General features: G+C 40.2%; 2 protein-coding genes across 5 annotated transcripts in view; one reads left to right on the top strand and one right to left on the bottom strand.

Moving 5' to 3' along the window:
- The window catches only part of LOC129108999 (atrial natriuretic peptide receptor 1-like), a 63,582-nt gene extending 46,759 nt beyond the window's left edge, over positions 1 to 16,823 (top strand). For both annotated transcript variants that reach the window (XM_054620902.1, XM_054620903.1), the window contains exons 6-22: positions 587 to 681; positions 1,701 to 1,836; positions 2,622 to 2,706; positions 3,557 to 3,674; positions 3,752 to 3,826; positions 3,996 to 4,073; positions 4,204 to 4,308; positions 4,484 to 4,555; positions 4,696 to 4,858; positions 5,495 to 5,650; positions 9,248 to 9,416; positions 10,006 to 10,152; positions 10,349 to 10,472; positions 10,563 to 10,631; positions 13,047 to 13,221; positions 14,045 to 14,143; positions 14,433 to 16,823. In XM_054620902.1, the coding sequence (XP_054476877.1) occupies positions 587 to 681; positions 1,701 to 1,836; positions 2,622 to 2,706; positions 3,557 to 3,674; positions 3,752 to 3,826; positions 3,996 to 4,073; positions 4,204 to 4,308; positions 4,484 to 4,555; positions 4,696 to 4,858; positions 5,495 to 5,650; positions 9,248 to 9,416; positions 10,006 to 10,152; positions 10,349 to 10,472; positions 10,563 to 10,631; positions 13,047 to 13,221; positions 14,045 to 14,143; positions 14,433 to 14,578 (2,012 nt within the window). In that variant the 3' untranslated portion in view covers positions 14,579 to 16,823. The remainder of the gene's footprint in view (positions 1 to 586; positions 682 to 1,700; positions 1,837 to 2,621; positions 2,707 to 3,556; positions 3,675 to 3,751; positions 3,827 to 3,995; positions 4,074 to 4,203; positions 4,309 to 4,483; positions 4,556 to 4,695; positions 4,859 to 5,494; positions 5,651 to 9,247; positions 9,417 to 10,005; positions 10,153 to 10,348; positions 10,473 to 10,562; positions 10,632 to 13,046; positions 13,222 to 14,044; positions 14,144 to 14,432) is intronic.
- Positions 16,824 to 18,093: 1,270 nt separating this feature from the next.
- Positions 18,094 to 26,853, bottom strand: dek (DEK proto-oncogene). 3 transcript variants are annotated; one of them, XM_054620917.1, is made up of 12 exons: positions 26,765 to 26,853; positions 25,466 to 25,611; positions 24,922 to 25,014; positions 24,700 to 24,809; positions 24,480 to 24,574; positions 24,203 to 24,332; positions 23,729 to 24,052; positions 22,678 to 22,842; positions 21,941 to 22,031; positions 20,080 to 20,222; positions 19,265 to 19,333; positions 18,094 to 18,580 (listed from the first exon to the last, which is right to left on the bottom strand). In XM_054620917.1, the coding sequence occupies exons 2-12, from the start codon at positions 25,587 to 25,589 to the stop codon at positions 18,569 to 18,571; spliced, it is 1,356 nt and encodes a 451-aa protein (XP_054476892.1). In that variant the 5' UTR covers positions 25,590 to 25,611; positions 26,765 to 26,853; the 3' UTR covers positions 18,094 to 18,568. The 3 variants fall into 3 exon arrangements, with proteins under 3 accessions (XP_054476892.1, XP_054476895.1, XP_054476893.1); XM_054620920.1 differs by having other exon boundaries at positions 22,678 to 22,844; positions 23,734 to 24,052; XM_054620918.1 differs by lacking the exon at positions 26,765 to 26,853 and adding an exon at positions 26,659 to 26,753.
- Positions 26,854 to 27,500: the final 647 nt, after the last annotated feature.

Raw genomic sequence — 27,500 nt, 5'->3', positions numbered from 1 at the left:
GTCTTCCTATATTTTACAAGTCCTTGGAATTATGTCTGTGTTTTTAAGAACAACTTGCATTTTGTCATTAATAATGCCAATAAAGCAAACCAACAATACAATATACGGTAGTTAGCTCAGCTCAGAAAGAAGAGCAGATCTCAGCTTAATGCCTTTCAAATATAAAAGCTGCACTAGGAAAAGACAAGTAGGTAGAAAAGCTCCCTAAATAAGATTCCTTTGGCCTTTTTATTAATAGTCGTCAGCCAACAGTCTATGTGTTTCATATCTAGTAACCAGCATGCATTAGGGCTAGTCTGCTTCCTGTTAAACAATCATCACAATCAATCAACCCGACATCTTAGTAACTGTTAATGGCTAAATCAGACTAACAGAAACAAAGAAATAACATAAAGAATAGCACACATTACAGGTTTTCCAATGTTTAACACTGATACTGATAATCAGTGTCGACACAGGTCTTCATCTAGTTCAGACCTGTGTGTGTGTGTGTGTGTGTGTGTGTGTGTGTGTGTGTGTGTGTGTGTGTGTGTGTGTGTGTGTGTGTGTGTGTGTTTGAACTCATGTGTTCATTCGTGTCCCTCAGGTGTAACAGGACTCGTCCACCTGGACGAGAACGGAGACAGAGAGACGGACTTCGCTCTGTGGAACATGATCGACACCAACACGAGTGCATTCCAGGTGAACAATAATAACGTATTTTGTCATTTATTTAAATGCTACTGAGCATCAATCAAATGTAAGGCACTTGAGCACAGAGCTCTTTGTATAAAAACAGATTGATATGATTATGAAAATGCAGGAAAAGCATTAACCGACTTAAATTAAAGGGAAGTTTAAGTTGTCTGCTACATTTTCTGTCATTTTCTTCCAGGAATTACTGCAGTGCGTTTCCATTAGTTGCACTTGTGCTACAATTACTGAGGCACAGGAAAAATGTTTTATTACCAACTTAATCTTTTCTTAATGGGATGTTTGTTGAAAAAGTCTGCAAAAAGAATAACATTTTATGAAATGGTGAAACCTAAAAATATCCTACAATTATCCCCCGGCTACAGTCGGAGGAGTGAGCTGTAGTTTGTCCTTCACCAACACCATCACACCTGTCCACCTCCCTCTCCTTTTATTAGCCTCCTTCAACGTTTTCTAATCGTTTTCATTCTTTTTGTCTCAGTGTGATGTTCAGATCTGTCCTGTCTTGTCCCTGTAATCCTTTCAATCCTCCTGGATCTCAGGTTCACCTCAACTCCACACACCTGAAGGGTAGTGTTGGTTAAATTCGGTCATATTACTGCTGGATGGACTGAAACATTAGTGAAGGGACCCAGGAACAACAAACTGCTTTAGTCCTTTTTTTTTGCATCACTCTAGACAATCAACAATTTAACCAAAAAACAACACAAAAAGCATTTGCCAGGTCCAGCAACCTTTAAGAATAAATACAAATACATTTATATTCTATTTTGTTCACCTTTTGGCTCAACTAAATGTTATCTAATATGTTGATATGGTGTGACATGTGGCTATAACATAATGAAACTATATGCATGACATATATTGGTACTACCATAGAGCTTAGCATGATAAATGATTATAAAGGCAAAGAATTGTGTCATCTGCGTAAACTCTGACTTACATGAACTCAAATCCTAAAACTTAATAACTTATCTTGTTATGTTTGTTTGTTTTGTTTCTTCCAGATAGTTTTGGTGTACAACAGTTCAGAGGAGCAGCTGACTGCCATCCCTGGAACAACGCTGCTCTGGCCGGGTGGAGTTTGTCCTCCCGATGTTCCCGTCTGTGGCTTCAAGAACGACAACGCCATCTGCCTCGCAAGTGAGTGGACAAAACAAGTTCACGTTGGTCAAACGTTGTTTATTTTAAACCCTGACCTTCTCATAGCCTTCAATACTGTAATATTCATTCATGGTTGGTAAATTATTAATAGTGGTGTAACGGACCGCTGTCGATCAGTGATTCGTACTGATCTCCCCTCACGGTTCTTTAAGCATGTTAACCGCGGCTTGATTACAAAGTTTAACGTTAACCATCACAGTGTAAATAAAGTTTTACTGACGATCGTTATCCTCCAATATTCAGTAAAATATGAGATCAGGACTTCATTTATGCTTTTCTAGTCTCTGATCTCTGATGTTACATTGTAAACAACCAATCTGTGTTTAAACCAACAGGAGAGCTAGTAACGTTAGCAGCACCGCTAACGGCTAACAGGAGGAGAGCTAGTAACGTTAGCAGCACCGCTAACGGCTAACAGGAGGAGAGCTAGTAACGTTAGCAGCACCGCTAACGGCTAACGAATGGAGGTTCAGTTCAGTTACATTATGATGCGTTCAGGCTCTGTTTAGTGAAAATTAGTATTGGGTGAAGGTAAATTATAACATTTTCATGATGCGTTGTAGACCAGCTGCTATAATCAAACAACAAAGGCGTCTGTATCTGACAATATGGATCATCAATGATCGGCAATAAAAACGTGATCAGTGATCTATAAAAGTAATATTTGCTCCCTTTTTTCTTTTCGTTTCTTTTCCTTTTATGATCCGTTGCACCGCGACTACTTATGTTGTATTAACTCCTTTCTCTCTTTCTCTCTCCGACAGAGACGGTTTCCATCCACCAGATGGTCTCCATCGTGATCTCCTTCATCTTCATGATGACCCTCACAGTCACCATCTTCATCTACAGGTGAGAGCTGCTGTCTGTTCTCATCGGAACATCTCAGGTGACTCCTTTAATCAAGCTCATGGTTCTTTTTTCATATCTCTTACCGCTTAAATCAAACATTTACATATATAGAAATGTTTGTAGAGGTCTCATCAGGTTTTGTCTTCACAGTTTCATTTATGTCATTTTGATATTTTTTGGCCAAATCACCTGCTTTTAATGAACTCATTCTCCTTATAATTATCCCGTCTATTGTCGGTCCCTGATCCTGAATCAGCTTTCTGGTTCTGCGAAGGAAACTCCAAACCAGCAGTGGAAGTACCAATGATGCATAATGGCCCATTTCAGAATGATATATATTCAAAAGGCTTATAGTATATTATTAACACTGCCAGGTAGCTTGTAGGCTGTGACCTCCATCAACGGATCAAGACGTCTCATCTTTATACAACCTAATAAACAGGTCTTTGTTGATAATATTTTATATCCATAATATGAATGAATATAACTAATTAAATGAATCTCTCTCTCTGTTTGTCCACCTGTCTGTCTACCTGTCTGTCTGTCTGTATGTCTGTCTCTCTCTGTCTGTCTCTCTCTCTGTCTCTCTCTCTGTCTGTCTGTCTCTCTCTGTCTGTCTCTCTCTCTGTCTGTCTCTCTCCCTCTCTGTCTCTCTCTCTGTCTCTCTCTCTCTCTGTCTGTCTCTCCCCTCTCTCTGTCTGTCTCTCTCTCTCTGTCTGTCTCTCCCTCTCTGTCTCTCTCTCTCTCTCTCTGTCTCTCTCTCTCTCTCTCTGTCTCTCTCTCTGTCTCTCTCTGTCTGTCTCTCTCTCTCTGTCTCTCTCTCTCTCTCTCCCTCTCTGTCTCTCTGCAGGAGGATGAAGTTGGAGAAGGAGCTGGTGGCTCAGCTCTGGAGGATTTCCTGGGACGACATCCAGATGAGCAACCTGGACAAGGTTCTACGCAGCGGCAGCAGACTCACACTGTCACTGGTCAGCACACACACACACACACACACACACACACACACACACACACACACACACACTGACCCTGTGTCTGTCTCCAGAGAGGATCAAACTACGGCTCCCTGATGACTGGAGATGGAAACCTGCAGGTTTTTGCAAAGACCGGATACTACAAGGTCAGTGTGCTGGTTCTCTGTTGATAAGTCAGACTGAATGTTTTTACACTTCAGATTTCATTCAAACATATATTTAGTCATCACATGATTTGGGTTTATAGTTTGAATTCAGATTAGGATCAGGATGATGTTTCAGGTTTTTTAGATCTCTCTCTTTGTGTTCCTTCAGGGAAACATCATCGCCATCAAATACACCAACAAGAAACGCATCGAGCTGAACAGGATGGTCCTGTTTGAACTCAAACATGTGAGTGTCTGATGAAGTGTGGATTTGTTGTTTATGTGTGTGTGTGTGTGTGTGTGTGTGTGTGTGTGTGTGTGTGTGTGTGTGTGTGTGTGTGTGTAGCATAAATTACTAGTTTATATTCTTTGTGTAGATGAGAGACGTTCAGAACGAACATCTGACCCGGTTCATCGGAGCGTGCATCGATCCTCCAGACACCTGTATCATCACAGAGTACTGTCCACGAGGAAGTCTGCAGGTACTCTGTCTGTCTGTCTGTCTGTCTGTCTGTCTGTCTGTCTGTCTGTCTGTCTGTCTACCTGTCTGTCTGTCTGTCTGTCTGTCTGTCTGTCTCTGTCTGTCTGTCTGTCTGTCTGTCTTCTGTCTGTCTGTCTGTCTGTCTGTCTGTTAACTGGTGTGTTTTGTGTCTTCAGGACATCCTGGAGAACGACAGCATCACTCTGGACTGGATGTTCAAATATTCTCTCATCAACGACATCGTCAAGGTTCATGTTTCATCTTCCTCTTCTGTTTTTTCAAACTCTCCTACACTGTTAATATATAATATATATATATATATATATATATATATATATATATATATATATATATATATAGTTATAAACGTCCCTCTGTCCCCCTGCAGGGCATGGTGTTCCTCCACAACAGCGTCATCTTGTCTCACGGTAAACTCAAGTCTTCTAACTGTGTGGTGGACAACCGCTTCGTCCTGAAGATCACAGACTACGGTTTGTCCAGCTTCAGATCCGAGAGCGACTCGGGGAAAGACGCTCACGCCTACTACGCCCGTGAGTCGACGTTTTTACTGCACCTCATCAGGGCACGGCTTCATCCTCCATCCTGAAACACTTTATACTTATGTCTGTTCACATTTGTGCTCCAGTTGTTCTTTTACAAACAGGAAGTGAGATACATCTACATAATGAAGAGTTTTAGTGCCGATACCAAAAGAACGTTTTGATTCTTGGCTTTGAGGAAAATATGTTTTGTTTTCTGTAGAACCTTTTTTTCAACAACAAAAGAATAAACTTTATTTAATGTTAAAGGGACAGCTCACCCCAAAATCAAACATTCAAATACTCTTCCTCTTACCTCTAGTGATGTTTATGAATCTAAATAGTTTTTCTGTTCGTTCGTAGAGATGACTCTCGTCTCTCTAATATAATAAGAGATCTTTACAGAGCTACTTTATAATATGATGCAACAAGATGCCTTCATTTTTTAAATAGATTACAAAGGAATTCTGTTTATAATCAGGAACTATCTGATCAAAGATGAAATAAAGAATATTACCAAACATTCAAAAAGTATTATGTTCAATACCCAGTTCAATAATCATCCAATTCTAATTAAAATAAATATAAACACACGTCATATTAAAGCAGTATGACCTCATATATGAACGTGGTCTCTTCCCGCTGCAGAGAGGTTGTGGATGGCTCCGGAGCTCCTCAGGATGGAGGCTCCTCCTCCTCAGGGAACTCAGAAGGGAGACGTCCACAGCTTCGGCATCATCCTCCAGGAGGTGGCGCTGCGCCGAGGAGCCTTTTTCCTGGAGGGAGACCCACTCAGCCCCAAAGGTAGGACAGGGGCACAGGGTATGTGGACTACTGGGTCTATTGATCCAGACCTTGTTCTTCCCAGATCAGGTCTCAAATTGTTTAAAATCAAACTTATGCAGATCAGGTTTGGCCGTTTTTGTTTTGGATGGGGGTCCTGAAGTTTGGATCTGTGGACGCTGACCTCACCACCTGTGGAACTTTTATCTGGTCCTGGACCAGTCTCAGTTTAGTCCTGATCCTCTATAGACCTCCATCAGTAAACAGACCATCAGAGAGAAGACCGTCTGTTTCTATAAAGTTATTCTTAAAGCTCGTCATCGGAGCCACCGGGTCGGATTCTGGAGAAACCAGATGAGATCATGAAGGTTCACCAGAAACTCCTTCAGATCAGACTCCAGCAGAGACCAGTCCACCGTGGACAGACCCAGATCCAGCAGAGACCAGTCCACCGTGGACAGACCCAGATCCAGTAGAGACCAGTCCACCGTGGACAGACCCAGATCCAGCAGAGACCAGTCCACCGTGGACAGACCCAGATCCAGCAGAGACCAGTCCACCGTGGACAGACCCAGATCCAGCAGAGACCAGTCCACCGTGGACAGACCCAGATCCAGGAGAAGTCTGAGTCTGGTGATCATCTCTACTGATGATTGTTAAATGAACTTGTGACCTTTACAGACCTGAACAACATCAACAAGCCTGTTTGTTGAAACTTTACTGCGGTCATGACAGAAACCTGCTGAACTCGTTTCTGAAGTACGTTAATAATAAATATAACAGACCAATCTAATAATTACAGCAATCAACATATAAATACTACATTATCGTCCTGTTTCATGCAGAAGATATAACTAGAAAAATTCAATAAATAGGCTGAACAAACAGAACCTAGAGAAACACATATTCTTGGCTTTTCCACATGCTGACAACAGGAAACCGTCTCTCCAGGAATCAACCAGACATTTAAATAATTATCCAAGAACCTTAAAGGATTTGTTAGTTTTTCCGTCCAAACCACAGAATCAGAAACCACTTGATCCTGAAGAGGATCAAGTGGTTTCCTTTCTTTTTGGGGGGAAAATGTCCTTCAACTGAAACCCAGATCTGAAGGAAAGATTAGGATGATTTCCAAAGAACAAACTAAATCAGATCTGTTTTCCCGCCAACAAACATGCGATCGGTGAAGGAAGTCAGATCAGATCATGCTGGATGTTTCTTTCTTTCTGTCTACATGTGATTCACCCTCATTCAAACTCTGGACTGGATGTTGGATGTAAGACTGTTTGTCCTCAGAGAAGCAGCCTGGTCGTCTTCCATCAGTAATTAAAAAAGACTTTAACATTTCAGCTCGTAGACCAGTGCATAGGAAAATGAAATCCTATGAAAAAAGGAGGAATTCATAATTGTATTAGAGACACAATGTTTTGGTTCATGGACACAATGAGCACATCTTTATACCGGAGCAACGACCGTTAAAAAAGGAGAACAAATCCCAAACACCTGAGACAACAACCATGAAAACAGAATCTGTTCCACTCAAATTATTATAGGAAAAAAAAGAGACAATTATTTTTTCCTATAAAAGATCAAGATTCATTATTAAATTCTAAAACAGAAAAGGAAGTAAAAAAAAGCAGATGGAAAAAATAACCAGTCCACATTCATATCCAAACTGGAAATATTCACCCTTAAAGAAAAATACTAAATCAATCATAAAGACAAGGACAATAGAATAAATGATTGTAAAGGAAATATGAAGTTAATAGTCTAATTTTTCTTCAAAATATCAAGTCAGTGTTTCAATTAAAATTTAAATACTAGAGAAGACAAACTTGAAAATATCTAGTAAATAGCAAAACAACACAAATAAATGATTTGAATAACAAATAATTCTATTGATGAAACACAAAGATTTTAAAATATCTAACCATGAACATTTTTCTAAAATATCAGACAAGCAGCTTTGTTTTAATTTAGTATGTTTCTGCCTCGTTAGTGAAATTAATTATGTTGAGTCTGGAAACCGCTGCAGTGTTCACTGATCGATCACGTAGACAGGAAGAGGAGAGAGCGACGGAGAACAACAGAACGGGGGATGAAGAGGAGGAGGAGGAGGAGGAGAGAGAGGAGATGAGGAGGAGGAGGAGGAGGAGGAGGAGGATGAGGAGGAGGAAAGGGGAACATTTGCATGTTGTCCGACTGGTTTCCAGCTGAAGACTTGGGTCGTCCAGCGTTCTTCCTCCTCTCCCGTTTTCCTTCCAGGACTTGAAGCGTGGAACGTCTTCACAGCTGAACGCTGCCAAAGCCTCGTTATTTAAAACAGGCTCGTGGTTGAAATCCTCAAAGTTGACATGGAAACGTTTTCAGTTTCCAAACCACAGAGGACAGAGAGACGGAGAGACAGATACAGATGAAGTGTGTTTCTAGGAATTATGGGGGAAAAGGATTTCACCTACAACTCAGCATTAATATCTAGATTGAGAGTTAGTCTGCAAACTTTGGCCTTAAATCTAATCACTAATGTTTTATCCTCAAATGGAAAAATAATGTGCTAACGTAAATAAAGAATATATATATATATATATATATATATATATATATATATATATATATATATATATATATATACTGTGAACAATTACATCTTTATCACTATTTTTACACATTGCATCCTATGAAAGCGATGTCTGTTTGACTCATGGATGAACTGATTGGAACTTGGTAGTCAAAGGTCAAAGGTCACTGTGACCTCACGTCCAACCCGTTCTCGTAAAATGCGATATCTCAGGAACGCCTCGAGCCAAACTCTTTAAATCGGGCGCAAACATCCACTTGGACTCAAAGATGAACTCCTTATAATTTGGAAGTCCAAAGGTCAAAGGTCACTGTGAACAGTTATGTCAAAATTTGCACAAATGTCGAATAGATTTCAGACAAACATGGATGTAAACTGACTCCTGACTGGCTGGTGGAGGCAAAGAACCGCACTAGTTATTCTAGTTACATATTTTTATTGTAAATTTCTACTTTATTTTTGTTATTCTATTTTTGCCGTACTTATTTTCTCTTTCTTTGTTTATTTTGAGCGTTATGCATCAAAACACCAAGGCGTATTCCTTGTATGTGAAAATGAGTTGTAAAAGGTTATTGTCAGTACTTGTTCTTACAAGTATGAAATACTTTGAATGGGTCCTGCAGTTGCTTTTTAATATATTTTATTCCATAATGTTTATGGAATTAATTAAAGTCTGTTTTTCGTGGCAATTAAAATAAGGGAGATCTCTTCATAAGAAAACAATCTTATTATTTATGTCCACGTTTGTTATTTCAGACTGGTTGATAATGAACAGCTTTTTCTACTTTCTTTCTTTTGGCGGCTTCATCCAATAAACTGTCTCCAGTTTGGCTTCTTTCCCTCACATTTTCAACACATTGTTTAATAACCACTCATCCGTGTATTTGTGGTCGCTCCTCCAAACACTGAAAGCCATCTGAACCATCTCTATTCGCTGAACCGTGACATGCGGCTGAAAGCTCAGACGGGATGGAATCTGTTCATGCCACGTTTTTTCAAAGTAAACTGAATTGTGTTTTCATCGTCCTCCTCCTCTGCAGAGATCGTGGACCGGGTGGTTCTGGGCGAGTGGCCCTGCCTCAGACCGACCATCGACCCCCAGAGTCACAGTCCTGAGCTGGGTCAGCTGATGCAGCGCTGCTGGGCCGAGGAGCCCACGGAGAGACCGGAGTTCAACCACATCCGCCTGCTGCTGAGAAAACAGAACAAGTGAGCGATGTTACCGAGGGAATAACTGGACTTAATCAATATATTCAGTATAGATCTTACAGGCCATAATAGATATGTGCATTTCAAATGAAAGCAAAGCAACATGCTTAGTTATAAGATAAGATATGATGACGTAAAATAAGATAAAATAACGCATAGTGAGAGATGATGTGGCTCAGAAGGTAGAGTGGGTTGCCCCTCAATCAGAAGCTCGGCGGTTTGAACCCCTGCCATCAGTGTATGAATGGATGTCAATGGGGATATAAGACTAGAAAAGGGTAAGGTAAAATAGAACTTTATTAATCCAGAAGAAAAATCTTGTGCAAGAGTTTGATCATATTGATATTGAAAAGTAATAAAGTGATATTGCCCTTCATATTAAATGTAATACTGGACAGTTTGTGGATCTCTGTTTGCCCATTGGCTCCTACTGAAGATGTAAATATTTAAGAGCAACAAATATATTGAAACATTAACCAAGTTTTTTATCAAATAAAAACTACAGTGTGTGACTGTTTTGTGTGTGTGTGTGTGTGTGTGTGTGTGTGTGTGTGTGTGTGTGTGTGTGTGTGTGTGTGTGTGTGTTTAGGGAGTCGAGGACCAACATCCTGGACAACCTTCTGTCCCGGATGGAGCAGTACGCCAACAACCTGGAGGAACTGGTGGAGGAACGAACACAAGCTTATCACGAGGAGAAACGCAAGGCTGAAGCACTCCTTTACCAGATACTACCACAGTGAGCACTGCCGACACTGCGACAGTCCAACTGTGTATTTGTCACAAAAAAGAAGTCATAGTATAGAATGTCGAAAAAAAAGTCTGATTGAGTCTGTCATAAAAAGTCTAAACAGTTGAAGTATATTATGAGGAAGTAAAAAAAGGTCACAGTATAGTCTGTCATTAAAATGCTTCTCCCCCCCCTCCCCCCTCAGCTCAGTGGCGGAGCAGCTGAAGCGAGGTGAGACGGTTCAGGCGGAGGCCTTTGACTCCGTCACCATCTACTTCAGTGACATCGTGGGTTTCACAGCCATCTCTGCAGAGAGCACGCCGATGCAGGTGAGTCTGTGACATCACACATTTAATGAACATGAACAGAGAGATCGGTCCCTGCAGTGAAGCTAACAGCTGAGTGTTGTGACTCTGCAGGTGGTGACTCTGCTCAACGACCTCTACACCTGTTTTGACGCCATCATCGACAACTTTGATGTTTACAAGGTGACGAAATCAACACAAACTGTTTCACTTTGTTAGAAATGTTCACCAGAACAGAACGGGTTAAAAAAGAGGAATCAGCTCTTTGGACTTTAAATGAAAGACTATTGATCCAAAGGGATCAAAGTATTTGCTGCTGTTAACTGCAGATTAAATATGTTTTTTTATTACCAGGTGTAAACATCCACAAATATCAAACAAAAGGAACCAGTATGTGTTAAAAACACATTAACATTTTACTGGAATAAATTAGACTTGTGAGCAGGGGCGGACTGGCCATCGGGAATACCGGGGACATCCCCGGTGGGCCGATGGCCCAAAATATAAACCTCCGGCCCATCGCTTTATACCGGCCCACGCCCATCATCGCATCAGCCCTACAATGGTTAAGACAGCGGCACAAGCGTAATTTTCTCCAAGAGCTATACCTAGTAATCGCACTGACTGCTTTTATACTGCTACTAATCGGTCTTCACACTCATGGTGACTATTTTTCGATTTTTTTTTTAAGTGTCTTCTAATATGTGTTTTACAGACTTCGGAAGTCCAAAGTAAGAAAAGATCTCCACCTTATTAATAAACACCTCTAAATTGGTTCTTACACAGCCGAAGTGTTCTCAGCTGTGCGGATTGGTAGAGAATTTGGATTTGCATACATACACGCAACGCGGCACCCAGTTCTACGCATGCGCTCAACCCATGAGGCCCAGCTCTTCGTTGCCTCTTCCAAACTCTTGTTTTAGGTGTTATTAAATATCACTCACTCTAGCTTATATTATATTTTATTTATTTTGTGCCCTTTCCTTTTATTGTTTATTTATAGCACATTGAGTTGCATAAAAAAAAAAAATGAAAAAAGTTGCCTTTCCTTGCCTTGCGTCATTCTCTAGCAGACGAAGTTTTTGAGAGTGAGAGAGCATGTCGGCACCAAAACGAAAAGGTGGAGCTGAAAAGCTAAGAGATAAAAAGAAAAAATGTCTGGAGGAAGGTGCCTCAAAACATTTAAAAATATCAAATTTCTTTGGAAAACCACCGACTGGTGACAGTGAAAAGGTAAGATGACGTTGACCTTGCCAAATGTGAGCTTTCTATTCGCAGATGAGTAACGTTAAAACAGCTAGCCTTGCATATCAGACCGTTATGATCTGGTAAAATAAGCAAGCTGGTGTTGTTGTCAACATCTAGATTATCTATTTTAACATGTTAGCCGTAGTCACTGGCTTACAATCGATGAAGCAAGCTATCCATGGTGGTGTTGTAACTTACTGTTTTGTTATGCACCTTCAGCACCATTTACACACAAACAATCACACACCCAGCATGCAACACTACTGATACCACTGATGTTCACACCCCATCGTATGTTCTGTTCTGTTCATTTCTAATATATTGTTCATACTAATTCTACCCTCTGATTCCAGTTTCTTTATTGTGTGGTCTTTCTCTGCTGACATTCATTCCTTAAGGCTTTGTAGTTATACTTGTATAACCATCTGATACTAGCCAAGAGTTAAGCATATTCATCTAGCAAACTATACCTACCTTGGAGTGTTACAATAGCCAATAATCATTTTATTCCATGTGTCCATCCAGGCAAATTGGTGGATCCAAATGTTATTAAAAAACAAACATACATATATGATGTAATTTCTTTGTAATCATCCAAAATAATGTTAAGTGTATGGGTATTTTTCCCAGAAGGCCACTGACTGTTCGATACGCGCGATCCATTGAGTGGGCAACGCGGCGTGTACTTAGTGGGCCCGCGCCGTGTATTGAGTGGGCCGGTCTGACAGAAACTCCCGGGCCACTTTTTAGTCCGCCCCTGCTTTGGCTTGAAAGCTCGAAAGACAATCACAATATGAACATCAGCTTGTTTATCAATGTATGAATATATATTTAAAAAATATATAGTATGTCATAAAATATAGAAATAGTTACATTTCTCATAAAAAAGTTTGTTATAAGGTAAAGAAATCATATAATATGTCATAAAAAGTGAATATTTTTTGTATGTAAGTATGTCATAACAAAATTAGTGTAGTGTAAAAAGTAAAGTAAAAGTCATAGTACAGTATTTGTAAACTAGAAACAAATAATTGAACTTTTTTAAAGATGTTAAAGATGAACATCAACTCGATTATAAAAGTATAAATATATGTAAAATTATATGGAAAAAATATAGCCAGTGTAAAAGTACATGTACTGCAGTAACATCTCTTTAAATACTGATATCTCGATGTGACATTATTAGCAGCCTGTTACTGTTATAGAGACTTTAACTACTACGGAAATCTGCAAAGTAAATAAATGTAGCCCAGAAAAAAGTTTAATATTTCTATCTCTGAGATGTCGTGGAGCAGAAATATAACACAGAGTAAAATAGAAAACCTCAAGCAAAGTATAACCCCCCCCCAGGTGGAGACCATCGGCGACGCCTACATGGTGGTGTCGGGGCTGCCGGTGAGGAACGGGAATCTACACGGCAGAGAGATCGCCCGCATGGCGCTCGCCCTGCTGGACGCCGTCCGCACGTTCAAGATCTGCCACCGATCGGAGCAGCAGCTGAAACTGAGGATAGGAATCCACAGCGGTGAGAGTACACACACCAATATCTACACTATACAACAGTTAAACACAGGAAATGCTGTGGAACACAATAATACATAATCATTCTTAGCTGCTGCAATAATAAACAATACATCATTAACATGCTGAAACATTAAATAGGGGTCATTAATTAGCAGCAGTCGGGTATAAATGATAAATAACCTAATAGTGGACTGGTGGACTAGTCGACTGGTGGACTAGTTGATTTGGACTAGTTGATTGGTGGACTAGTTGATTGGTGGACCAGTTGATTGGTGGACTAGTCGATTGGTGGACTAGTCGACTGGTGGACTAGTCGATTGGTGGACTAGTAAATTGGTGGACTAGTCGATTGGTGGACTAGTAAATTGGTGGACTAGTCGATTGGTGGACTAGTCGACTGGTGGACTAGTCGACTGGTGGACTCATAGACTGGTGGACTAGTCGACTGGTGGACTAGTTGATTGGGGACCAGTCGATTGGTGGACCAGTCGATTGGTGGACCAGTTGATTGGTGGACTAGTCGATTGGTGGACTAGTAAATTGGTGGACTAGTCGATTGGTGGACTAGTCGACTGGTGGACTAGTTGATTAGGGGACCAGTCGATTGGTGGACCAGTCGATTGGTGGACTAGTCGATTGGTGGACTAGTAAATTGGTGGACTAGTTGATTGGTGGACTAGTCGACTGGTGGACTAGTAGATTGGTGGACCAGTCGTTTGGTGGACTAGTGGATTGGAGGACTTATCGATCACTGCATTACATCTGATACTAAAATGTCTTGGAGCTCCACCTCCTGACGGATGCATTAACTTCCTGTGTTTCAGGTCCGGTGTGCGCCGGCGTTGTGGGTCTGAAGATGCCTCGTTACTGTTTGTTCGGAGACACCGTCAACACGTCGTCTCGTATGGAGTCCAGCGGAGAAGGTCAGAACTCCACAGACAACAAAAGACAGTGAACGCACCGTCTGCTAACAGCTAACGAGTCTCAATAAATAATGAAAGATGAACTAGATTTATTGTTCTGTTGATGAAAAGTCTGAAAGACAAATAAATGACATCTAATTCTTCATGAGCACCGAAACACTGGTGATGATTTAACTGGGAGATTCACAACCATTACAGAATGAATGCTAACCAGCTGGTTTAAACTGGTTCCAGTATAACTACCAGAAGTTTTATTACGTCTTTAACGTTCCCGTGTTTGTTCGTGCAGCGCTGAAGATTCACGTGTCGGCGGCGACTCGTGACGTCCTGATGGAGTTCAACTGCTTCCAGCTGGAGCGCAGAGGAGACATCGACGTCAAGGGCAAAGGAAAGATGACCACCTATTGGCTGCTGGGAGAGAGCGACAGCCAATGAGAGGACAGCGTAGACGGGAGGACAACGGAGGACAGAGAGACAAGGAGGAAACGAGGGGACAGGGACGAGGAAAGGAAACTGTAAGAGGTAGAGAAGGAAACGAAGTGAAAGTAGAGAAGGAACCTCCACAGACGTCTCACCTCCTCGTCGTCCCGTCAGACGACTCCTCACTTCCTGTTTGGTTCTCACTTCTGAACAAAAGAAAACATTCACCACGCACACGTACGAATAAAAAAAGACCTGTTAAAGTGTGAATGAAAGAGTGAATAAAAAACACAGAAGTGGAACGATGACGGAGGAAAAACCTGGTCTGGATCCTGCAGGATCAGGAGCACCGTGTAAATGAAAGAACCAGAATATTTACTTTATATTGTGAGTTCCAGATTCTGTATGTTTATGTTTTTATAGAGAAAATAAGAACCTCAAAGGTTCAGCAGATTGTCTTCTTTATTTAGTTGCTCCACTGTTGACGGTCCGGGATCAGGCTCTTTAACGGAGGCGGGGGAGTAAACCAGACGTTTATTTGCCAAAACAAGTAAAGCTTCGTTTAAACACACAAAGGTGTTCAAGCTCGAAGCGCTGTTTGTTAATTATTCTCCTAAACACCAGAGGACATACGAACAACATGAACCCTGAAGAATCAATAAGACAACGAGTGTAACCGACAAAACGCCATCATGCTCCACAATGAGGAGTGATGGTAATTATCTATAAACTCATATCTCATATTCATGGCCTACTTCATTGCCTTTGTACAAGAACTGTAAAGAAAGAAGTCAAGTATTAATTATAATTAAACAAAGGTGGAACATCCTGTAAACTATTTGATTTAGATTTAATAAGACCTCCTTTTACTAAAACATCTGAAAACTAATTTGTGATATCATGTTTATAGTGTTTTTATCAGTGAATATTTAGTTATTTGAGTTGTACACTAAGAGAATGTGTCAGCAGCGATGTCGTGTTTTTTTTGCGTGCTAACGTCACCGCTAACGAGAATAAACGAGCCTTCAGTCCCGATCCCAACGTCCTCCATCAGACTGTAGTTTAGTTCTGAGTGTTTGAGTCTCTCTCTGAACACTTTTAGTAACATTTCTGCAGACTTTGGCTGTGGAAATTACCCACAATTCATAGCAATGTGACGTTGAACACGGAGGTTACCAGGGGAGAGATAAAGAAAACGTAAACAAAGGCAAATTAAATGTACACAAAAAAACATTAAATATTTATGATGGAACATAAAAACACCTTAAATCAGATGTTTATTTCACAACTGGTTTATTCAGAAATAATTTTCTTTCTTATCTTATTGAATTTTGATAAAAAATATATATATATATTTGACAATTACCTCTCGTCTCGTGAGGTAAGAGCCTGGATAAATAACGGAAGACAAACAGTTTCCCGAGTCTTTAAGGGGACGTTGGTGTTGGACCGTTGTCGTCGTCGTCCTTCAAGTTATTTTTCTTTTGTAAAACTGAAAAAAACATTTTACTGCCAAACAGTGGACTCATTACTGCCCCCTGAGGCCGGAGAACTAAAACACACCTCTGGTGCCGGACGGTTAGTGAGACAAAGAGCTCGTTCCACATTTAGAAACATGAGATTCATCTCAAGGGTTTAAAAAGACGAAAAACCTGAAGAAGACGACGTATTAGTTGTTTTTTGCAAATGTCCCGACCTCCGTTAAAGAGCAGCATAAAGACGCTTTTGTTTTTGTTCTTGTCTTTAGGAGTCAGAGCTTTAATCAGATGAACTGCGGCTCATTAAATTTGCAGTATTTTCCACTGAACTCGCTAAACGATGGCTCACTCTGCAAAGTTACGTAATCCCAAAAAACTCAAATCTTTTATTACCTGGGAGCTTTTGGAAATATGAAGTCGTCTGTAAATACACAAATGTTTGATCTTTTTGTTTTTAAATAAAAAGTCGTAATTACATGAAAGTTTTTTGTTTTGAAATTCAAAGAAGGAAAATCCAACAGTTTATGTTCAGACGTGCAGAGAGAAGGGGATCAAACCTGTGATGTCTCAGTTATAAAAGATATATTCACATATATTTAATGACAACAATGGACTGAAACATCCGGAGCAGCCGATGGGACGAAGGTCACCGAGCTCTTCAAAGATTCATGAACTGAAGAAAACCTCAGAATGTGTCTGAACGTTTGAAAAACCTGCAGATATTTTTATAGAGACGTTACATGTTAGATTTATGGAGATTATGATCACGTCTGTTCATCATAAACCTGTTATCATTTCAAAAGAGTCAGACTGTTTATTTTGTGTCGTTAATAACTTTGTGACTCGTTTTCACTTCATGTTGCACTTTAGCGTCTCCGCTTTAACACTAAAGGTCAGAACGTTCGTCTTGAACGACCTCAATAAAGTTCTGATCAGAGACGTTTGTTTGACCGCCTGAAATATAAAAATCTGATTTTGTTTGTTAACGTTTTGAAAAAGCATTTAGTGAAATATTTAAAGTGACAGTGAGGTACTTTAAACTGGTCCTGAACCAGTATCAGTTTAGTCCTGATCCTCTATAGACCTCCATCAGGAAACAAGACCATCAGAGAGAAGATCGTCTGTTTCTATAAAGTTATTCTTAAAGCTCGTCATCGGAGGAGAGGAGAGAAAGGAGATAGGAGACAAGGGTAGAGATAAGAGAGGATGGGGAAGGAGAGAGGAGAGGAATAAGAAAGAAAAGGAGAGGAGGAGAGATGAGAAGTGGGAGAGGAGAGAGGATGGGGAAGGAGAGGAGGAAGGAAAAGGAGAGATGAGGAGATTAGGAGAGAGGAGACGAGCAGGAGGCTTGGAGAGGAGTAGACGGGAGAGGATGAAGGAGGAGAGGATGAGGGAGGAAAGCGGAAGAGGAGCAGAAAGGAGGAGTGGAGGAGAGAAGGAGGAGGGATGGGAGGAACAGGAGAACCAGAACCAGGACTGAGTGGGTCAGACTGTCGGACCCTGCTGCAGTAAAATGAGGTTTTCTAAAGGGAGTCTGGTGCTCGGATACAGTACCACTTTAGTCCACAGGGGGCGCCAGAATCAACACTAAGTGAAAGTATTTCGTAGTAACTTTAAGAACAATTGTGAGGCTCTTGTACTTTGGCGTATTTTTCTATTTTCTGCTACTTCATACTTTTACTCCACCAGTTGTTTGATAACCTGAAAAGGATATAAAGTCATTAAAATGAGCTCCACCTTTAAAGTGATGAAAACATTAATGCATCATTTATTATAATACATTAACATAATATACATTATTCTACATAATGAGTACTTTTAAGTCAATTTTGATGCTGATACTTTTGCATAAGTAAAATTTTAAAAAGGTATTTTTTCTGTAACTGTATAAGAGTATTTCTACACTGTGGTATTGTACTTTTACTTCAGTAAAATATCTGAATACTTCTGCTGGTAGGTAGCCATGGAACAAAACAAGAATAATTAACTTTTTTTAAATAATGCACACCATGAAATATTTTTCAGACCACATTCAGACAATTTTGTTCAAAAAAGTCACAATTTTAATCTTCAGAAGGTAAATTATTATCACAATTCCTTTGAGGATTTAAATTGTAAATTAATGTTTGAAAGAGAAAAACAAAACAAAATAATGAGTTAATCAAAAATAGCTTCACTAGTTAGAAACATATGTACAAACCTTAATCCAGACATGTTAATTAAAGACTTTCTCCTGCTGCCGAAACACGACGAGTTAAAGTCGACGAACTTTACACAAAGAAAAAAAACGACATTTGAGTTTCTGAAAGTTTAGAAAAATAAAAGTTCAATGTTTTTATCGTCTTTTTTCTCATGAGTCTGCCTGAAAACGTTAAACTTGTTGATGACGAACTCTAATCTGAAAATCTATTCACAACGCACACATTAATAAAAAAAAACAATCATGTAGAAAACTATGAAAAACAAACTTGATATGAAACTAATGAAAATCTTTTTCCTGTGATGTTGAACTTCATTCTTCAGATCTTCATGTGATGAGCTGTGAGGAAACATTTAGAGAAAAATCAAGAGATAATAATTATTATTATTATTATATTAATAATAACAACAGAAGACTTTTGTGTGTAAGATGACAAGGAAATAAAATATTGTATTTTTATTGATAAACATTATTAGTGTTAATGATGTGTTATACTCTTAGAGCTAGTGTTAGGAAGTTAAACATCATAATTCATCTCTAATATCTATTTTATATTAATGTGAAAACATCTCCTTCAAACTGCTGGATTTATTCTAGTTCATCACCAACACTACATTTTACAGATTACATTGAACACATCATCATGTACCTGAACCTCATTGTTAACTTTGTCAGTTTCTTCACCTTTACCGCCCTCTGCTGGAGAACAGCAGGAACTACATAAATCATAAAAATCACTCAGCAGCAATTAAATGTTTTCTTTATTTTTGCATGAGATGTTTTTAATCATGTAACTAATCATTTAATCAAAACTGTTCTTCTAAAGCGAGGTCTCCAAAAATATCTAATTTAATGCAGCCAACCGTCTAAAACCAAACAACTCGTTCAATTATAACGTTATCATGATGTGTTCAATGTAATCTGGTAAAATGTTGTATATCATAAACTAAAAACACTGTTTGTGTGTGTGTGTGTGTGTGTGTGTGTGCGTGTGTGTGTGTGTGTGTGTGTGTGTGCGCTCACAGATTTGACGGTCTGTTTGATGTAATCCTTCTTGTTGGTCAGGTCGTGGTCGGGGAACGTGTCAAACACCTGAAAACAACAAAAGACTCATTAAGAAAATAAATACACTAAAATATAAAAACATATCACGGTCATCTGGGAGTAAAGAGGAGGAGTAAAGAGGAGGAGTAAAGAGGAGGAGTAAAGAGGAGGAGTAAAGAGGAGGAAAGAGGAGGAGTAGAGGGGAGGAGTAAAGAGGAGGAGTAAAGAGGGGGAGTAGAGGGGAGGAGTAAAGAGGGGGAGTAGAGGGGAGGAGTAAAGAGGGGGAGTAAAGAGGAGGAGTAGAGGGGAGGAGTAAAGAGGGGGAGTAAAGAGGAGGAGTAGAGGAGGAGTAGAGGGGAAAGAGGGAGGAGTAGGGGGAGTAGAGGGGGAGGAGGAGTAAAGAGGGGGAGTAGAGGGGAGGAGTAAAGAGGGGGAGTAAAGAGGAGGAGTAGAGGAGGAGTAAAGAGGAGGAGTAGAGAGGAGGAGTAGAGAGGAGGAGTAGAGGGGAGGAGTAAAGAGGAGGAGTAAAGAGGGGGAGGAGTAGGAAGAGGAGGAGTAAAGGGAGGAGGAGGAGTAGAGGGAGAGAGTAGAGGGGGAGAGGAGGAGTAGACAAGGGGGAGTAAAGAGGGGAGAGGGGAGGAGTAAAGAGGAGGAGTAGAGGAGGAGGAGGAGTAGAGGGGGAGGAGGAGTAAAGAGGGGAGTAAAGAGGAGGAGTAGGAGGAGTAGAGAGGGAGGAGTAAAGAGGAGGAGTAGAGAGGAGGAGTAGAGAGGAGGAGTAGAGGGGGTCTCCTCACCCTCTGGCAGATCTGCTTCATGGTCATCTCCTCCAGGTCGGCCTCCTTCAGCAGACTCTGAACCGTCTCCTTCAGCTGGTCGTCACTCGGACTCTTCTTGATCATCTTGATGAGCGGCTCGTCATCGTCAGAACTGTCCTCTGCTGAAGGTCATTAATAAACAACAACGACGACGACAACACAAAGACAACAACAACACAAAGACAACAACAACAACACAAAGACAACAACACAAAGACAACAACAACGACAACACAAAGACAACAACAACAACACAAAGACAACAAAGACAACAACAACACAAAGACAACAAAACGACAAACAAACAAAGTTTGAAGTCTGATGTGTATATGGAGAAGAGGAAGAAACAACACAAAGACAACAAAGACAACAAAGACAACAACAACACAAAGACAACAAAGACGACACAAAGACAACAACAACACAAAGACAACGACAACACAAAGACAACAACAACAACACAAAGACAACAAAGACAACAACAACACAAAGACAACAAAACAACAACACAAAGACAACAACAACACAAAGACAACAACAACACAAAGACAACAACAACAACAACACAAAGACAACAACAACAACACAAAGACAACAACAACAACACAAAGACAACACAAAGACAACAACAACACAAAGACAACACAAAGACAACAACAACAACACAAAGACAACACAAAGACAACAACAACAACACAAAGACAACGACAACACAAAGACAACAACGACAACACAAAGACAACACAAAGACAACAACAACACAAAGACAACAACAACAACACAAAGACAACACAAAGACAACAACAACAACACAAAGACAACAACAACAACACAAAGACAACACAAAGACAACAACAAAGACGACAACAACAAACACAACAACAACACAAACACAACAACAACACAAAGACAACAACAACAACACAAAGACAACAACAACAACAACACAAAGACAAGCAGGGAGGAATGAGGGGGGGGGGGAAACAGTCTCATTAGATTTAAACCTACTAAGATTCTTCAGGGTTTAAAATTCACCAAAACAAGAGTTTCTACAATAAAAACACAAATGTATATTTTATGTAAATACATTTATATTCATTTATTTAATTATTGTTTTTTCTAAATGCAATACATTTTTCAGTTTTATTCATATGCTGACATTTCCAGTTGTTGCTCTGTACAAACATGTTATTCTGTTACTATTTTTATTCATTTATGTTATCTATTTTTATCTTTTAGCACTCTGAGCTACATAGTCTGTATGAAATGTGCTTTATAAATAAAGATTATTATTATTAATTATAGCCTCACAATCAGCAGAAGCTCACGTTTAAATTCAGGTTATTACAGACTTTTAAACAAAGAAAAGGAGAATTTTAAGGTCAAACTAATAGTTTAATGCCTCAGATATTATGAGATTTTGTGTCATTGTGCATCATATTTTGATATTCCAGCAGCTTGTGATCAGGTGTTTGTAGGTTATAGACATGAACGGGGATGACACAGCAAAAGTCTCAACCACTCACACAAAAAAAGGAATAACAAACAGCAGAATCTTCATATTGAACTGCCAAATCTGATTAACATGAAATACAGATCTAGATTCGGGGTAAAACACTTCAGACTTTAAAGACATCCTGACAGCAATAAAAATGGGCAATGTAAAGAATTGTAAACCTGTTTTTCTGAACTTTCGTTCTTTTGGTCACATGATCAAAATGAATCAAAGGTTTTGACATAAACTGAAGCATCATGAAGCTAATTTCAAATCACAGTCATCAGTATAGCTTTAAAGACAAATAATAATAATAATAATAATAATATTTATCTGTGAGCTCACCTGTGTTTGTGTTGTTTTTGCTGTTGCTGCTGCTGTCGGCCTTCTTGGTTTTGGCGGCAGGTTTGGCCGGAGCAGACTTCTTCTTTTTGGGCTGAAAAACAAAAAATATAAACGTCAGCATAAACATCATCACAAGAATTCTGAGAGACGAACTTCACAAAGATTTGAAGTTATTACGAGGAACTTTCTTTTTGTGTTGATTCTGGCGTCCCCTGTGGACTAAAGTGGCACTGCAGCTGAGCACCAGAGTCCCTTTAGAAAACCTCTCATTTTACTGCCCTTCCCTCTCTCCTCCTTCATCCTCTCCTTTTTACTCCTCTCTAATCCTTTCTCCCTCTCTCCTCCTCTGCTCTCTCTTTCCTCCCCATCCTCTCCTCGCCCTCTCATCTCTTTCCTCTCCTCTCTCCTCCTTCATCCTCATCCCTCCTGCTCCTCTCCTCCCTACTCGTCTCCTCTCTCTCCTCCCTCATCTCCTCTCTTCCCCTTTCCTTTCCATCTCCTCTCTGATGGTCTGGTTTACTGATGGAGGTCTATAGAGGATCAGGACTAAACTGAGACTGGTTCAGGACCAGATAGAAGTTCCTCACAGTTACTTGAGAAAAACTGTCGTATCAGAAAGAAAAAACAGGACAAACAGGGTGTAATTAAGAATAAAGCTTATGTGTTTCATTTGATCAATTTACATTCAATTCTCTTCCTTGGTGACCATTTTAAACCATCATTCATTTAGTTTCTACCTTCTCCTCAGCTTCACTGTCGGCGTCAGACTCCGACTCCTCTGAAACCTCCTTCTTGGCTCTCTTCTTAGGAGGACCCGTCTTCTTCGTTGGTGTCCTCGGTCTCTTCATCGGAGCAGATTTCTTTGAAGCCGACTTCCCTCTGCTGGACTTTGATTTGGGAGACTGGAACGAAAATGTTTGTGGATTAAAAAACTGAAACTACAGTTGAATGAAAACCAGAAGTTTGTTTGTACCGGAGTAACAAATAAACCCTCACAGGTTCAGGAGGAAACAGCAGCAGTTTATCACAACATCTGGACAACAAGCAGAACATCTGTCTGCACAAATGATCAGTGTTCTACTGATTGGAGATCAGCCGTCCATCCTCGATAGTCTGATCAAAAGAACAGGATCATCAATGAAAGATAATCACTGAGATAACTGATCAGCTGAGAATGTGTTTTAAACATTTAAGAACTTCTTTTATTGCTGCTCATTAAGACTTTTGTTTACATACAAGAATAATAAAGAAATGTTGATTCTTTTCTGAATGAATTGTCTTTTTCTCCCACAAAAGAATCAAAAAGAACCGATAAGAGTATTGATAAGAGTACTAGTATTGAATAAATGATGATGCCCATCCCTAATAACAGTGGAGTAGAGCAGAAATTTATCCCTTAACAGTGGAGTAGAGCAGAAATTTTTTTTTTTTTTTTTTTTTTACAGGATCTCGTTCGTGCAAACTGTATATTTAAAATAAGAGAATAGAATAAAGTTATTTTTATGAAATATGACTTTTATAGTTTGATTTAGTTGCTCTTTCTTGATTTGAAGCATTTGTCAAAGATGATGTGTTCAAAGACCATCTGAAAGTTGAAAACTCAACAAAAACATATGTTTTTTTACAGGTTCTGGCTCTGATAAACGGTGAACTTTATGGCTTTTCTTTAAAGAAAACATGCTTTGCAATCTCAGCAAGTTTTGGTTTTGAGTAATAAATGATCACAATCGTTGGCGATACATTTTCTGTTCATCACTTCTCTCTCAATCCAAAAAGATTTGGGCTCACCTCATCATCATCTTCCTCCTCCTCTTCTTCCTCCTCCTCCTCCTCCTCTTCAGACTCCTCAGACTTGTCGGTCCGGTCGTCCTCTCTCTCCGACCGTTTGTCCTCCGTGTCCGACCCCTCGGCCTCCGCTGAAGCTCCGGCCTTCTCATCTTCCTCGTCGCTGCTGGAGTCCATGACGATGGCTTTGGACTTGCTTCCCGTTTTGGATTTCTTGGGGCTGGAGGACGAGCTCCTGGGTTTGGGTTTGCTCTTCTTGGTGTTGGGCTTCGAGTCGTCGCCGGACAGCTTCTTCTTCGATTTCCTCTTCTTCTTCACGGGGAGACGCTGACGAGGACGGAGAGGAAACATTTCTCTATTCAAACTAGTTCAATCATCTCTAGAAGAACAGGAACGGCGCTCAACATCTGGGACAATAATGAGATGAGACTGAGAGTAAAGCGGCGATGAATCAGAGCCCCTGAACTCGCCGCTCACCTTCCCGCTGTTCTTCGGTGCGATGAGAAACGTGAGGATCCTGTCGACCAGATCAGAGTGGGTTCCTTTCTTCTCCAGATCCAAAACCCCACAGACCACCTTCAGTTTGGTGTTGGTGAAATTTGAATTCCTGCAATTAAAGTGATTCTTATTATCAGATTGTGGCAGAGTTTCTTCTTTGAGAGCAGTTTGACCTCCACAATCAGACAACATCTACTGTCTTTATCTTTTCAAAACAAGGAAACAACTTGATGCCTGAAGAGGAAAAGAACCTTACTTTAGAAGTTTCTCTCGTTTTTTGGAGTACTGTTCGCTGTCAGCGTCAAAAGGAAAGCCGTTAAAAAGACGCAAGTTCTTCTTTAACGTGGCCATCTGAGAAAAGAACATTTAACTGATTCACTTCACTGCAAATTAACATTATTGCAGACAAAATACAGACTCATCACTAAACCCGTCTCTCTCTCTCAGTTTGTGTTAAGTCATCCAGATGTTGGTACCTTTCCCGGCCTGTCAAACAGGATGGCGTGCAGAGGTTTCAGGTCAGCCTGCTTCATCTTGGTGATCTGGAGGCCGGTGCGTGGAATGTCTCCCAGTTTATCTCCACTGCCTGAAAATATGGAGAAAGAAACAAGCCGACATACATCAACACAGCTCGCATTTAAATATTGATTATTCATATCCAGCTGCGTAACGCTTAAAAAGAGAAGTTGAATATTCACCATCTCCAATCTTGAGCTTCTCCTTTGTCTTCGGAGCCTGAAAATCGAGCCTCTCCACGGTTTTCTTTGCCCGCTTGCCCTCGATGATCTCACCTGAGTGAAGAAGAAATCATCGTTACAGGCTTCTTTAAGTTAGTGCATATGAATGTGTGTGCGTGAATGCTGTCGAAGAATATACAGTGAGTGGTCAGAAGTCTAGAAAAGCGTTTCATCGATTGAGTGAATTGGTTAAATAGAGAATGAGGATGTACGAGGATACACAATAGATGTACTCTTTAATAAAATAACCTCCATTATGTTGATTTATTTTGGCTGAACTATGAAAAACTTGAGTTGTGTTTCAGGAAAATAAACTTTTTTTGTTGCAGAACTTTTTTGCCAAGTCTGGAAGAGAAGGCAGAATATTTTGTTTAATACTGAGCAGTAAAATACATTAAAATAAAGAAAGCAATCAAATAAATATAACACAGGAACCTGTTCTCTGGATTTACAGGTTCCACCGTCACAGGCAGACTTCGTTTCTGACAGAACTCCTTCACCGTACCGGATACTTTAGAGCTGCTTTTGTTTGGACTCGACTCCTGTGACGTCTCCTCCTCCACTTCCTCCTCCACTTCCTCCTCCGACGCCGCAGAGCTGTCCATCGTGTCCTCCGCCACGTCGCTCATGTCTGCAGTCCGAGTGTTTAATCTGAAACAAGAGAAAGATGCACAAATAAATGAATGAGGGTGTAAGGACAGAGGAGGTGAGGGTCTAAGGACAGAGGAGGTGAGGGTGTAAGGACAGAGGATGTGAGGGTCTAAGGACAGAGGATGTGAGGGTCTAAGGACAGAGGAGGTGAGGGTCTAAGGACAGAGGAGGTGAGGACAGAGGAGGTGAGGACAGAGGATGTAAGGACAGAGGAGGTGAGGACAGAGGATGTGAGGACAGAGGGTGTGAGGACAGAGGAGGTGAGGACAGAGGATGTAAGGACAGAGGAGGTGAGGACAGAGGAGGTAAGGACAGAGGAGGTAAGGACAGAGGAGGTGAGGACAGAGGAGGTAAGGACAGAGGAGGTAAGGACAGAGGGTGTGAGGACAGAGGAGGTAAGGACAGAGGATGTAAGGACAGAGTATGTAAGGACAGAGGAGGTGAGGACAGAGGAGGTAAGGACAGAGGGTGTGAGGACAGAGGATGTAAGGACAGAGGAGGTGAGGACAGAGGAGGTAAGGACAGAGGAGGTGAGGACAGAGGAGGTAAGGACAGAGGAGGCGAGGACAGAGGAAGTGAGGACAGAGGAGGCGAGGACAGAGGATGTAAGGACAGAGGATGTGAGGACAGAGGAGGCGAGGACAGAGGATGTAAGGACAGAGGATGTGAGGACAGAGGATGTAAGGACAGAGGAGGTGAGGACAGAGGATGTAAGGACAGAGGAGGTGAGGACAGAGGAGGTGAGGACAGAGGGTGTGAGGACAGAGGAGGTGAGGACAGAGGATGTAAGGACAGAGGATGTAAGGACAGAGGAGGTGAGGACAGAGGAGGTAAGGACAGAGGATGTAAGGACAGAGGATGTAAGGACAGAGGAGGTAAGGACAGAGGAGGTGTTAGCATTAAGCTAGCACTGTTAGCCCGTCTTTAACCTGTACCACGTGGTGTGAGCTGCTCTGAGTGAACCGCTGTAAACACAGCTAGCTGTTAGCTGTTAGCCTGCTAGCTAACAGCTAGCTGGTAGCTAACGTAATGCTAGGAGGGTAATACCCGGATGAACTGCTTCACCAGTCAGGTCACGAGACCTCCAAACGCTCACTTAGCTCGGGTTAGCTCGGGTAGCTCGGGTTAGCTCGGGTTAGCCGTGGAGGTTTACCTGGCTGTGGAGCAGCGCGCTGTCTCTTCTTCACTTCCGGGTTTTCAATTTCGTGATGGCGGTTTCTCTAAAGGGGCGGGGCCTACTGCGGCGCCCACTCCGCTGATTGGTTCAAGGGCTGATGACGTATTTCTTCTTCGTGAGGTTAAATGGTGTAGACATTAACACGTTAATGTCGCACCACCGCCGCCTTCCGGCATATACTGCAAGGTTTATTATGTTCAAATAAATTAAATTAAAATAAAATAACATAAAATAAAATAATATAAAATAACATAACATAAAATAACATAAAATCACATAACATAAAATAACATAAAATAATATAAAATAACATAAAATAAAATAACATAAAATAAAATAACATAAAATAATATAAAATAAAATAACATAAAATAAAATAAAATAAAATAACATAAAATAATATAAAATAACATAAGATAATATAAAATAAAATAGAATAACATAAAATAACATAAAATAACATAACATAAAATAAAATAATATAAAAGAAAATAACATAAAAGAAAATAATATAAAAGAAAATAACATAAAATAGATTAAAATAGAATAAAATAGAATAAAATAGAATAAAATAGAATAAAATAGAATAAAATAAAATAAAGAATACGTTCATTTTTAAAACAATCAAATTAAATTAAATTAAATTAAATGCAACAAATAAATGTAAAGAAAGAAAACACTGAGTAAAAAAAGAAGAAGATATTATTACATC

The sequence above is a fragment of the Anoplopoma fimbria genome, chromosome 20 (assembly GCF_027596085.1).
Source record: "Anoplopoma fimbria isolate UVic2021 breed Golden Eagle Sablefish chromosome 20, Afim_UVic_2022, whole genome shotgun sequence".
In the NCBI taxonomy this organism is placed as follows: Eukaryota; Metazoa; Chordata; class Actinopteri; order Perciformes; family Anoplopomatidae; genus Anoplopoma; species Anoplopoma fimbria.
This window is presented reverse-complemented; position numbering and strand designations above follow the sequence as displayed.